Source organism: Microcaecilia unicolor, chromosome 6, assembly GCF_901765095.1.
Source record: "Microcaecilia unicolor chromosome 6, aMicUni1.1, whole genome shotgun sequence".
Taxonomy (NCBI): domain Eukaryota; kingdom Metazoa; phylum Chordata; class Amphibia; order Gymnophiona; family Siphonopidae; genus Microcaecilia; species Microcaecilia unicolor.
The window spans coordinates 320,456,159-320,469,498 of record NC_044036.1 but is presented as its reverse complement, the minus strand read 5'-3'; the positions used below and the strand labels follow the sequence as shown (position 1 = coordinate 320,469,498).

General features: G+C 47.3%; 1 protein-coding gene across 3 annotated transcripts in view; it reads right to left on the bottom strand.

The window, feature by feature from the left end:
• Window positions 1-287: 287 nt before the first annotated feature.
• Window positions 288-13,340, bottom strand: part of MYCBPAP (MYCBP associated protein) — an 80,623-nt gene continuing 67,570 nt past the window's right edge. For 2 of the 3 annotated variants that reach the window (XM_030206356.1, XM_030206355.1), the window contains exons 16-19: window positions 7,923-8,026; window positions 6,153-6,289; window positions 5,744-5,896; window positions 288-500 (exon numbers count right to left, since the gene is read on the bottom strand). In XM_030206356.1, coding sequence (XP_030062216.1) covers window positions 387-500; window positions 5,744-5,896; window positions 6,153-6,289; window positions 7,923-8,026 — 508 coding nt within the window. In that variant the 3' untranslated portion in view covers window positions 288-386. The remainder of the gene's footprint in view (window positions 501-5,743; window positions 5,897-6,152; window positions 6,290-7,922; window positions 8,027-13,340) is intronic. The other variant, XM_030206357.1, reaches the window with a different exon arrangement.

Sequence of the window (13,340 nt, the reverse complement as noted above, 5' to 3'; positions counted from 1 at the left end):
CCCCCCCCCGGGTGCAGCGCGACACCCCCCCCCCCCAGGCAAAAGGACACCTCCCCCCAGTGAAAGGACAACCCCCCTCCCGGGTGCATTTTTACCTGCTGGGGGAGTGACGCACGCCTGTCAACTTCGCTCGTTCCATGCTCCCTCTGCCCCGGAGCAGGAAGTAACCTGTTCCAGGGCAGAGGGAGCACGGAACGAGCGGAGCCGACAGGCGCGTGTCACCCCCCCCCCCCCCCAGCGGCGTGCACCCAGGGCGGACCGCCCCCACCTTGGTACGCTATTGCATACTCATCGTGGGTATCCTGAAAACCCGATAAGCTGTGTATGCCCCGGGGGAGGGGGGGGGGCGGGACTGGGTTAAGAACCCTCGCTCTAGACGGGAAATTTTAGACAAGAAGAAACTGATATTCTTCCTCTTCTTGTTCCTGAGGAGTTTTGTTTTCCAGTGCTTCCGAAAAAAATACAAAGCGCTCTACCAGTGTATCCAGCAACCCATAAACCTGAAACCAAGAAAAAAGAACAGTGAGCCAGGGGGCATGAAACAGAAACAAGAACAAAGACAGTGACACATGTCCTCCCCCCCCCCCCCAACATATAAACACACCTGTCTTAGCAATGACAACACAAGGCCACATCAGGAGCTTAAGTAAAGTGTTTCCTGTGTGCTGACAACCAGTCATGTCTGGCATTTGCTCTGTATGTCAATGAGATTGTATGTGTAACAGGGGCGTAGCCAGACACCCAATTTTGGGTGGGCCTGGGCCCAAGATGGGTGGGCAGAAGAACCCCACCCCATCCCACAGGTGATTTGGTCTCTCCTTCTCTCACCTGCATGCCATGTGGTCTCTCAAATAACTCCCTTCTCCCGCACACCTTTTAAACAGCAGATTTTCACTGGCAGCGAGCAGCAGCTAATACACACTATTAATGTTGGCCCCACAGCCCTCCCACTGATGTAACTTCCTGTTTCAGTATAGGCTGGAATACGTCAGAGGGAAGGCTGTGAGGCTGGTGCGTGCAAGCAGTATGTATCAGTCGCTGCTTGCTGCAGGCGAAGATCTGCTATTTACAAGGTATGCAGGAGGGACCAGTTGGGCGTTTTCAGATGGTGGGGCTTGGGAATCCCTGCCAGCTACTGGGTGGGCCTGAGCCCAAAGTGGGTGGGCTTTGGTCCTCCCGGGCCCACCCTTGGCTACGCCACTGATGTGTAAGTGAAGTGTGCTGACATATCTTGGTATGGTTACATACACTTACATAGTAACATAGTAACACAGTAGATGATGGCAGAAAAAGACCTGCACGGTCCATCTAGTCTGCCCAACGAGATATCCTTCGTCACACGCATTCAAGAAGGAGCCGGAGACGGACCCGCACCCCGCCTCCCCCATCCGGTAATGTTCTGTCTCTCTCTTCCATTCTCTCAAACCCACTTTCTCCACCACTCTGCTCTGCTCCTCTCCCCCAGCGCCAGCATCCCTCCCTCCATTCCCCTCCCCTTGCCGCCTGCGCCCCATTATCAACCCCTACCCCAGTCGAACCTTCAAACTTGTCGTTAAAATTGCTGGTAGCAAGTAACACGCGCACGCTGACTGCTACAATACATACACTTCTAGGTTTGAGCAATGGTATGCATATTACTGAGCATGCATGAGGTCTGTTGAGTCTGCACGTACATAGGTGGAAGCCTTCATGCCTAGAAACGTTTGTGAAAGTCTAGCCTTTCTGTTTGGGGCATTCCTATGGTTTAAAGGATCAGGATCACATGGCATTTCTTCAATAATTCAGCTGGCATTTAAAACAGGAAAAATAATTGAGATGCCATTTTGATTTCTACATTTTTTTTAACCTTGGTACTACCTCCTTTTGCTTTCTTCTTCCAGCACAGTACAGGCAAGGGCTGGAAACAGGGGCCATTCATTGCCTTTACACATAAGCCCCGTGGGAGTTTCTCTTATTTTATAGGGTTTCTTCCACTTTTCCTAATCTGATCATTGCAGCAAGGGTCTTGAGGCTGAGAGTGCCTCCTGGAACACTGTATAATATTTATTTATTGTGAACATTTATATCCCACATAATCCCACCAAGGCAGGCTCTATGTGGCGTACAACGTTAGGAGAAAAGTACAACATAATAGCAGTAGGGCAAAACAGAGGATAAAGTGGAGAAGGGGATGGGAGGGAAAACCGCATGGGACAGGGAGGCGGAGATGCAAAAGATCAAGCAGCTAAGGAGAATGATCGGTCACATAGGTAAGTCTTCAGGGATTTCTTGAATAGGCTGAGATCAGAGGTCTCTTTTAACGCAGATGGCAGAGCATTCCAATAACGGGGACATTGGAAGCAAAAGGAAGAGGCAAAGAGCCGCTTATATCTTAAGTCCCTGCAGTTAGGAAAGTGGAGATTGAGATAGGTGCGGGACGACTGCACGAAATTCCTAGGTGAGAGGTTGACCAGGCTGAACATGTAGGCAGGAGCGTCCCCATATATAATCTTGTGTGCGAGAGCTGTTGAGACTTTGAATTCAATCCGCTCTTTAATCGGGAGCCAGTGGAGCTTCTCACGAAGGGGCAATGCTGCCTCAAATCGAGATTTGCCAAATAGCAGCCTTGCCGCCATGTTCTGTGCTGTCTGGAGTTTCTTAAGGGCATGCTCCTTACAACCGGTGTAAATTCCATTGCAGTAGTCGAAATGGCTCAGGACGAGGAAATGGTTAGTGACCTGAATAGGGCAAATGGTAGGTACTGCTTGATACGCCCAAGGGACCTCATGGACAGGAACATTCGCTTTGTAATGGACGAGACTTGAAGGTCAAGAGTCAAGTGGGGGTCCAGAATGACACCAAGGAGTTTCAAACTTGCTGCGACAGGAATGGAGAAGTTCTGCACAGTAACCGTGCCCGGTACAGACTTCTTGAACTGGGAGGAGAGGATGAAGCACTGCATTTTTTCCTGATTAAGTTTGAACTTGAATGTGTTAGCCCAATTGACCATGATGGCGAGACTGTCCTGAATTTCCGCTGAGATTTCGGCTATGGAAGACCGAAAGGTAATAGTCACATCGTCAGCATAGATGAAGGGATTCAGGCCATGGTTGTGAAGGGCCGTTGCTAGAGGCATCAGCATGATATTGAACAGGGTAGGCGAAAGGAAGGTGAAATAGAGGACTGGACTTTGACCCGATAGGAACGGCAAGACAGAAATTCCCGGAACCAATCCAAGACGGTACTTCCAACACAATTTTTTGCTAGTAACATGAGGAGGAGATTGTGGTCAACCGTGTTGAACACGCTCGACAAATCAAACTGAAGAAGTAAGATGTTTTTACCAAAGGACAGCTCTTTCCTAAAGTTGGGCAGAAGAGTAACTAGTACTGTCTCAGTACTGTGGTGAGGTCGGAATCCAGACTGGGAGGCATGAAGAATCGAAAAATTGTCCAAATAATCAGCAAGCTGAGAATTCACCAAGCTTTCCATAGTTTTGACGAGCAGTGGTATAGTAGCAACAGGGCGGTAGTTATTAATAATACTAGGCTCACATTTCGGGTCCTTTGGGATTGGCGTCAGGAGGCTCTAAATCTGGTGATCAGGTGTCATCCTTAACACTGACCACAGCTTCCTCCAGGGGCTGTGAAAGCTGCCTCTACAGTATCCCAACCCTAGCTGACTCGGGGTTGGGATACTGTAGAGGTTCAGCATGCGACTTCTTAACAATTTTAACTTTTAGGGACTTCTTAACAATTTTATCTTTTAGGATCCAGCGTTTTTCACTTATTGCACAGTTTAATTTGACTTGATTTTGGTCTTTTACTGAGCTATGTTTAGTTTTTATTTTTGTAGGTATCACATTTTTTAGATATCACATTTTGATTTAACTTTTTATCTTTTTTGAAGGTTACTCACTCCTTGATACAGCACTTCTTTAGCGAAACTATGGCCAGAGTCGGCGTGCTGAATCAATGACTCACACATTTCCCTGCACTTGCACAGTTTGAAAGCTAAGTTTGGATTTGATTCTTTCATGTTTTATTTGGATCCCTCATATACTCTGTGGAGACAGCATTTATGTATATCTAAGGGGTTTTTGCCTATAACTATTGGGTTGGAGGTTGGGCTTGAATCAGAGGCTTTTTCCTTTACTCTTTAAAACAACACGAATCACCTCACAGAGTTACAGTTGTTGTGTGTTTGCTGAGTATCCATTGGTGACATTTTTTGCTTAATCTACCTGTTCACTGCTTTAATTCAGCACTCAAACATATCTCTACAACTAAGGCAGAATCCTACAATGATATTCACACATTAGCCTGCATTTAAAATTAGTCTGCAGAAAACCATTATCTGGGAAAAAGAGGAAGAAGGTCCTAGTAAACCGAACACCTGATCAAGCCGACAGTGGAGGAATGCAGGTAGTCTGATGCTTTTTTAAGAACATCAAACATATAAATGGCGAGTAACCATACTCACTTGCAAATGCGCAGTACAGACTTCCCTCTCTGTTCCGCCCCCGCGTCAATACGTGATGATGGGGGCGGGACAGAGAGGAAAACTGCGCGAAGCCGCCGACGTCGCTACCGCTCCCCCCACGAGGTCGTCGCTACCGCTCCCCCCCAAGGTCGCCGCTACTGTTCGCCCCCCCCCGAAATCGCCGCCGCCGCCCCTCCTCCACCCGGCCCGAGCATTCTCTTCGGTATTGAACTTACATCAGTGAAACGCAGCACGCAGAACAGCTGAGCTCCCGTCGCCCTTTCTTCCCTGCCTGTGTCCTGCCCTCGCCGACGTTACGTCACATGAGGGCGGGACACAGGCAGAGAAGGAAGGCCGACGGGAGCTCTGCTGATCTGCCTGCTGCCTGCGTTTCGCCGATATAAGTTCAATACCAAAGAGAGGGCCCGGGCCGGGTGCAGGGGTAGCGGCGACCTTGGGGGGGGGAGGGGCAGCGGCGAGGGGAGGGGGCCTTGCCAAAACCCCATAATAGCCCGTTTTCACGGGCTCAACGGCTAGTAACATAAGAATAGCCACAATGATTAATACCAATGGTCCATCTAGCCCAGTATCCTGTTTTCTAAACAGTGGCCATACCAGATTACAAGTACCTGACAGAAGCCCAAATAGTAGCAACATTCCATGTAGAACCCCAAAGAGTAACAGGATTCCATTCAGAATCCCAAAGAGTAGCAACATTCCATGCTACGAATCCCAGGGCATGCTGTGGCTTCCCCATGTCTGTCTCAATAGCAGACTATGGACTTTTCCTCCAGGAATTTGTCTAAACCCAGATATGATAACCACTGTTATCACATCCTCTGACAAAGAGTTCCAGAGCTTAACTATTCGTTGAGTGAAAAAATACTTCCTCCTGTTTGTTTTAAAAGTATTTCCATGTAACTTCCTCGAGTGTACCCTAGTCTTTGTACTTTCTGAAAGAGTAAAAAATCCTGCTACCTGGAAACCATCGCCTGAGTCTGCTTCTGAAGCAGAGAGGGGAAAGAGTCTTCATGTGTTCATACAGGACTGTTCAGATAGGAGAAAATTCAAAAAAGGAATAAAGGGAAAGACAGACACAGATTTGAGGACCAAGAAATTCACATCTATATTTGCTTAAGGATGGAACATGAAGACAAACAGTGAGTGAAAGTGACAGAGAAGGAAAAAAGAGAATGAAAAATAAAAGACAAATGGAATAGAAAAAGGAGTGAGACATAAATCAAGGCAAACATTTCAGCCTGCATTTTCCCCATTTACCAACCTCTGTGTAAAGATTCTCTTGGTACTTTTCCTGCACAGAGGGATCCATTAGAGGATCAGATGGCTCCACATCTAAACTTTCCCTTGATGAGCTCAGACTCTTGACCTGACTTTGAGGTTTTAATGACTTCCTTTTCTTGCTGGATGGACGTTCCTGACAGGCAGAAACCACACAGTAGGCAAAAGTCAAGAGCACATACTAAAATCTGCTGTACATCCTGTCTGACAACTAGACATGGGGGAAGGGGTGTTTTTCAATGAACCCAGATTAAAGACCACATTTTCCTCTGCCTTCCCATGTTTCCTTCTACCTCTCATTAATTTTCCCCACTTGCTTCCACTCTTGGAGATCACCCTTCCTTTCCAGTGTAACAGCCCAGGCCCCATTGTGTCAGGATCCCATAGGTCACCTCTTTATCTTTTCCCGCTGATTTTACTGTTCCTTTTTTCTCTTCTTTTTCTTTTCCCACAGATGCTTTTTTTTCATCTGTTGGGTTGCTGGTTTTCTTATCTTCTTTCTTGCCTTTTACACCTCGCTTTGAGTCAACTGAAACACAAATCAATGCATCACCAGTTAAACTTGCCTAGATCTCACCAACAATACAGTCAGGTGTCGGCAGATAACACAGAACATAAGAAGTGTCATACTGGATCAAAGAGGAGCAGAGCAAAAAACTCAGTAGGAAACTGGTGAATTGCTGTGTATCTCTAGGGGGAGGGAATAGGTTTTCTCCCTAACACGGGGATGATCAAAAGCAAACGCCGGCACTAGAGGCAGTTAGCGCCATACTAGCACCGGTGTTTGCTACTGCCCAATGATCAGAGTCCCCGAGCACGTGAAACAACGCACTAAAGGGCTCTGAATGCAACTAGCATGCAAATGCATGCAAAACAGGGCTAAACATATTCATCCCCAATGATCAGCGACCAGCGCGCCAAAGATTGGGTCATTGGCTGCGGCAAACCCTACGCCAGCTCCGAGCTGGCGTTAGGGTTTGCAGATCATTGGGGAGGAATGGTGAGCCCTGTCCAGCATGCATTTGCATGCTAGCAGGCCCCCATTCCCCCCAACAAAGCAAACCTGGACCCCCCCAGCAACAGGGGGCTGGAGGTCCGGCAGACTTCCGGTCCCCCTGACGATCCCCCCCCCCCCAGGTTCAGGGAGGGCTAGAGATCCGGTGGGTCTCCACCCCCCTAACCCCCCAGCAAAGGGTCCCTGGTGGTCCAGTGATCAATCCGCCCCCCTCCCTCCCTACCCCCCACAACCCTACCTTGTGAGTTGGAAGAGGGAGATAGCCTGCCTCCCTCCATTTCCTTCAACGCCACAAAATGACGGCACCCAGCCTTGCCCAGTATATCCTGGGATGCGCTGGGCGGGGCTACAAACCATATACTCAAGAAATTACAGACTGCTCAGAACACTGCAGCAAGACTGATCTTTGCTAGATCTAAATTCGAATCAGCCAAGCCTCTTCGCGAAAAACTACACTGGCTTCCCATTAAAGAACGAGTTGCCTTTAAGGTCTGCACCTTAATTCACAGGATAATTTACAGGGAAGTTCCAGAATATATGCTTGAATTGGTTGACTTTTCACCTAGTCTCTCACGATCCTACTTGAATCTACACTACCCAGACTGTAATGGCCTTGAATAGTTTTGTGTCATCTGCAAATTTAATCACCTCACTTGTCGTTCCTTATAACAACAAGTTATTATAACAACTTGTTGTTGTTGTTATAATAATAACAATCCTCATTTTTTTAATGGAGCAAAAATTCTCAACAGAATTTCCCCTGCTTTACAGAGACACAGTTCTCTAACTGGTTCAGGAGCTTTCTCCACAGTTCTAAAGCCACACAGTTAGACTGTCACCATCTGCTGGAAACAGAGAAATACTGGAGCTAAGATCTATCTCCATCTGCTGGACGAGGCACATAACCCACAGGCCTGGACTAGTCTGGTATGGATGCTAAGGAAATGAGAATTATGAAACTTTCAGACACTATTGACCACAGCTGGATATGAACTGGTAACCTAAAGGTGAAAGAATCTAACCCTGAGCTATCCCTTCCACCCTATACTACATCAAGCTAATGAATATACAGATATATTCCTTCTCCTCGAGAAAAGTAAGCCTCAAAAGGGCCTGTGCAGACTGGTGTCTTTTTTAGCTTTCTTACCTGTCCCTTCCACAATAAACTCTTTCTCTGGCATGCCCATCACAGATCTAAGCATTCCTGAGAAGCACACAAGTCCATCAATAACCTCCCGCCAGAGCTGCAAGCTGCAAGATAAAGAGAAGCTTCAACACTTCTTGCACCTTCAGCCTTACAGAGCGTAATTTTATAAGAAGGCACCTATAGGAGCCTACGGGGTTCATTTTCAAAGCACTTAGATTTATAAAGTCTAGTGCTTTGAAAATACGCCTCTATGTGTCTTTATAAAATGCAAGCGAGTGGCAGAAATTGCACCTAGATTGCAGGTGCGGACACTTACATCTGCTCTTGGACAGGTAAAAGTGTCTGCATCTAGATCTTTTAAGTTCACGTGTAAATTATAATCTACTAGTAAAAAAGGCCCGTTTCTGACACAAATGAAACGGGCGATAGCAAGGTTTTCCTTGGAGTGTGTATGTTTGGGAGAGTGTATGTGAGAGTGAGTTTTTGAGAGTCAGAGTGAAAGTGTGAGTGTGTGAGAGAGAGAGTGACTCTGGGTGTGTGTGTGTTTGTGAGAGAGTGTGTGTGAGAATGAGAGTGTGTGCAAGTGTGTATGTGAGACACAGTGTGAGAGAGAGTGTGTGTGTGTGGGCAAGAGACAGAGTGTGTGTGAGACACAGATTCTCTGTGAGAGTGAGTGTATGACACCAAGCGAGTGTGTGAGTGACTGTGTGGCACATAGAGAGTGAATGTGATACTGTGTGAGACAGAGTGTATGAGAGTGAGAGTCAGAAAGACATTGTATATGAGAGAGACAGTGTGAGCCGTGCCCTCCCAATCCATGGCCATCTGTCCCCTGCCCCCTCCATTCATCCTTTTCCAGCAATTCCCCTCTGTCCCTGAGCCCTGCCCTCCCAATCCATGGCCATCCATGTTTGTCTGTCACCTGCCCCCTCCATTCATCCCTATCCAGTATTTCCCCTCTCTGCCTGAGGCCTGCCCTGCAATCCATATCCATCCATGCCCATCTGTCCCCGCCATTCATCCCTATGCAGCAATTCCCCTCTGTCCCTGAGCCCTGCCCTCCCAATCCATGGCCATCCATGTTTGTCTGTCACCTGCCCCCTCCATTCATCCCTATCCAGTATTTCCCCTCTCTGCCTGAGGCCTGCCCTGCAATCCATATCCATCCATGCCCATCTGTCCCCGCCATTCATCCCTATGCAGCAATTCCCCTCTTCCTGAGTGCTGCCATTCCAATCCATGCCCATCCATGCTCCTCTGTCACCTGGCCCCTCCATTTTTCCCTATCCAGCATTTCCCCTCTCTGCCTGAGGCCTGCTCTGCAATCCACATCCATCCATGCCCATCTGTCCCCTCCATTCATCCCTATCCAGCAATTCCCCTCTCCCTGAGTCCTGCCCTTCCAATCCATGCCCATCCATGCTCATCTGTCACCTGGCCCCTCCATTTTTCCCTATCCAGCATTTCCCCTCTCTGCCTGAGGCCTGCTCTGCAATCCATATCCATCCATGCCCATCTGTCCCCTCCATTCATCCCTATACAGCAATTCCCCTCTCCCTGAGTCCTGCCCTTCCAATCCATGCCCATCCATGCTCCTCTGTCACCTGGCCCCTCCATTTTTCCCTATCCAGCATTTCCCCTCTCTGCCTGAGGCCTGCTCTGCAATCCATATCCATCCATGCCCATCTGTCCCCTCCATTCATCCCTATCCAGCAATTCCCCTCTCCCTGAGTCCTGCCCTTCCAATCCATGCCCATCTGTCACCTGGCCCCTCCATTTTTCCCTATCCAGCAATTTCCCTCTCTCCCTGAGTCCTGCCCTCCCAATCCATGCCCATCCATGCTCCTCTGTCCCCTGCCCCCTCCATTCATCCATTTCCAGTAATTCCCCTCTCTCCCTGTGCCCTGCCCTCCTAATCCATACCCATCCATGCTCCTCTGTCCCCTGCCGCCTCCATTCATCCTTTTCCAGCAAGTCCCCTCTCGCCCTTCCATGACCCCCCCCCCTCGCATCCATGCTACTCTCTCTCCCATGTCCCAGCCTGGCCCGCCCTCTTCTCCCCCCCCCCTTCGCATCCATGCCCCCCCCCCTTCGCATCCATGCATCCCTTTTTTTTTTTTTATTCTTTTTAACTTTACCTCCATGGCGGTTCGTGCAGCGAAGCGTCAGGGAAGGAGGCGGCGCTCCCGACGTCTAGCTTTCCCTTCGCTGTGTTCCGCCTTGTTTTGAAGGCGGAACACAGCGAAGGGAAGGCTAGACGTCGGGAGCGCCGCCTCCTTCCCTGACGCTTCGCTTCCGTATTTGTTTGTTTAGGCGCGAGGGCGGGGCAGAGACGGCTGGATGGCTTCACACCACGAACGCCACGAACTCCACGAACCCCACGAACCCCAGATGGCTTCAGAACGTTGTCCTCATTAGAACGTTCACGGTGCGTTTTATTATATTAGATGTGCATACTTGTGAACTCCACCCGTGCCCTGCTCAAACTCCGCCCCCATACACACCTACTGGCAAAGCATACACCATCATGTCAACACGTTTACTTTTACGCCAGTTGGAATTTCAATGCCAGTTGGAATTTCATAACAGGCAATCAACACACATATGTGGCAACATATGCATCATATGCATGAAAATAACTTTAAAACATTACCTCATAAGATTAAAGGGAAAAACAAACTGAAGAGGTCTTGTGGAGGGGCATTTTCGAAAGGAACGTCCATGTTTTGATGAGGACGTCCTCGCAAAACGTCCCGATCCAGGGGCGGGGAAACCCGTATTTTCAAAACAAGATAGACGTCCATCTTTCGTTTCAATAATATGGTCAGGGACGTTCAAATCCTGAAATTTGGTCATTTCTGATTTTCGGCACTAATTGAAACCAAGGACGTCCATCTCAGAAAAGATCACTTGCAAGCCATTTGGTCGTGCGAGGAGCCAGCATTTGTAGTAAACTGGTCCCCCTCACATGCCAGGACACCAACCGGGCACCCTAGGGGGCACTGCAGTGGACTTCCTAAATTGCTCCCAGGTACATAGCTCCCTTACCTTGTGTGCTGAGCTCCCCCCCTCCAAAACCCACTACCCACAACTGTACACCACTACCATAGCTTTTACGAGTGAAGGGGGGCACCTAGATATGGGTACAGTGGGTTTGAGGTGGGTTTTGGAGGGCTCGCTGTTTCCTCCACAAATGTAATAGGTAGGGGGGGATGGGCCTGGGTCCGCCTGCCTGAAGTGCACTGCACCCACTAAAACTACTCCAGCGACCTGCATACTGCTGTGATGGACCTGAGTATGACATCTGAGGCTGGCATAGAGGCTGGCACAAAATATTTTGTAACATACTTTTTGAGGGTGGGAGGGGCTTAGTGACCACTGGAGGAGTAAGGGGAGGTCATCCCTGATTCTCTCCGGTAGTCATCTGGTCATTTCGGGCACCTTTTTGTGCCTTGGTCATAAGAAAAACACGACCAGGTAACGTCGTCCAAGTGTTCGTCAGGGACGTCCTTGTTTCTTTCGATTATGGGTCGAGGATGTCCAAGTGTTAGGCACGCCCAAGTCCCACCTTCGCTACGCCTCCGACAAGGCCCCTTGAACTTTGGCCATCCCTGCGACGGAAAGCAGTTGGGTACGTCCAAAATCGGCTTTCGATTATACCGATTTGGACGACCCTGGGAGAAGGATGTCCATTTTCCGATTTATGTCGAAAAATGGGCATCCCTCTCTTTCAAAAACAAGCCCAACAATGAAAAGAGCCGGCAACCAACCTCTTGGAGTTTCTTACTGACAAAGGGTTAAAAAAGGACACTTTACTGAACATGATTTGAATGGGCAGGTGAAAAGTCCTAAATTAAGGAGAATATTTATCAATATGGGCTATCATTAAGATGTGTTATTTTTGCCATTCATGCTGTTTTAGCACAAGTTGCATTTTATGCAACGAGACCCAGTTACTGATAACTGGGGTTAACAGTAAAATAACAGTAGCCCACGTTCATAGCTTCTCTCCTTAATTAAAGAAAAAAGAAATGTCTTTAAAATCAAAATCACTGCTACATGTATTAAAAGTGAGCCAAGTATAAAGCAATCAAGCCATTGTGATATCACTGATGAGGCTGGCTCTTAAGCGTTGGTGGAATGAGGCATTATGACATCACAATATCAACTCTGGTTACCAGAGACTGAAACCCAGGTGAACGGTAAAATAACACATCGTAACGATAGCTCACACTGATAACTCCTCCCCTAAATTAAAATAACCTTTTTTAAAAAAAACTTCAGAATCTGGTTGTGAAGTTATAGAGAAAACCGGAGAAAGAATGTGGTAGAATGTTGCAATGCGGACAACTTTCAAACTGTACACAAAGACAAGACTGCAGGTCAATTTTACCCATAGACTTTATACTGATTCGCAAATGGAAGAGTCCTTTGAAAATGACCTAGGCAAAAGTACATACACAAATTTGTGCCTGTTGTTTCTGCAGGTTCTTTTCCCAGGTAAAACCAAATGCATAGTTTTGGAAATAGAAAAGGATGTATGTAAGTGTAATCCCAGCCCTGTATGTGCATAAACCTGTGTGCATGGTTGCATAGTGCACAGGTTTACGTGCAGAAAGGATGGGTGATTTTTAAATAGAAAATTACTTAATCTGCTGAGAGCACTATAAGAAACTAAGATAAACTGAATGCTCTTCAATAGGCTACAAGACTTATCTGTGCCTTCTATGAAAAAACAGATATACTGTAAGTTAATGGTACCAACTAAGTGGACACACCAAATAGGCTACAATCATGGGCCAACCACCACCAACCATAACTAAACCAGTCTGTAGTAAAAACGGGGTGGGGTTAATATAATTTTAATCAACAATGGGCAATTCGGAAGATGTTTGTCTTTTGTGCATATCCTCTCCTGAAGAAGCAACGAAACGGTGAGAATCTTACTACTGTTGAGAGAGAGTGATTTTGAGGATTAATTCTGAGAGAGAGTGATTTTGCGACTTTGAGGAGACTATTCACACATCATTTCATTTTTTGCCAAAAACTTACGGAGATGCCTTTGGAAAGCGGTATCTTCGGTATTTGACTACAAAGCTAAGTATTTCTTTGGCTACATGATATGTGTTTTTTACAACAAGTCTGATTCTCTTTGAATTTATACCTTTTTCATTCTTCCGTTATGTAATTTTGTATCTATAGGCTTGCATTGATTCTATCTGTGCCCATTGTCGATTAAAATTATATTAACCCCACCCCGTTTTTTTTACTACAGACTGGTTTAGTTACTCCACTCTGTAGGTTTTTCGGTTGGTGGTGGTTGGCCCATGATTGTAGCCTATTTGCTGTGTCCACTTAGTTGGTACCCTTGGCTGCTGAGGCCTTTTATTTAACTTACAGTATATCTTGATTTTTAAA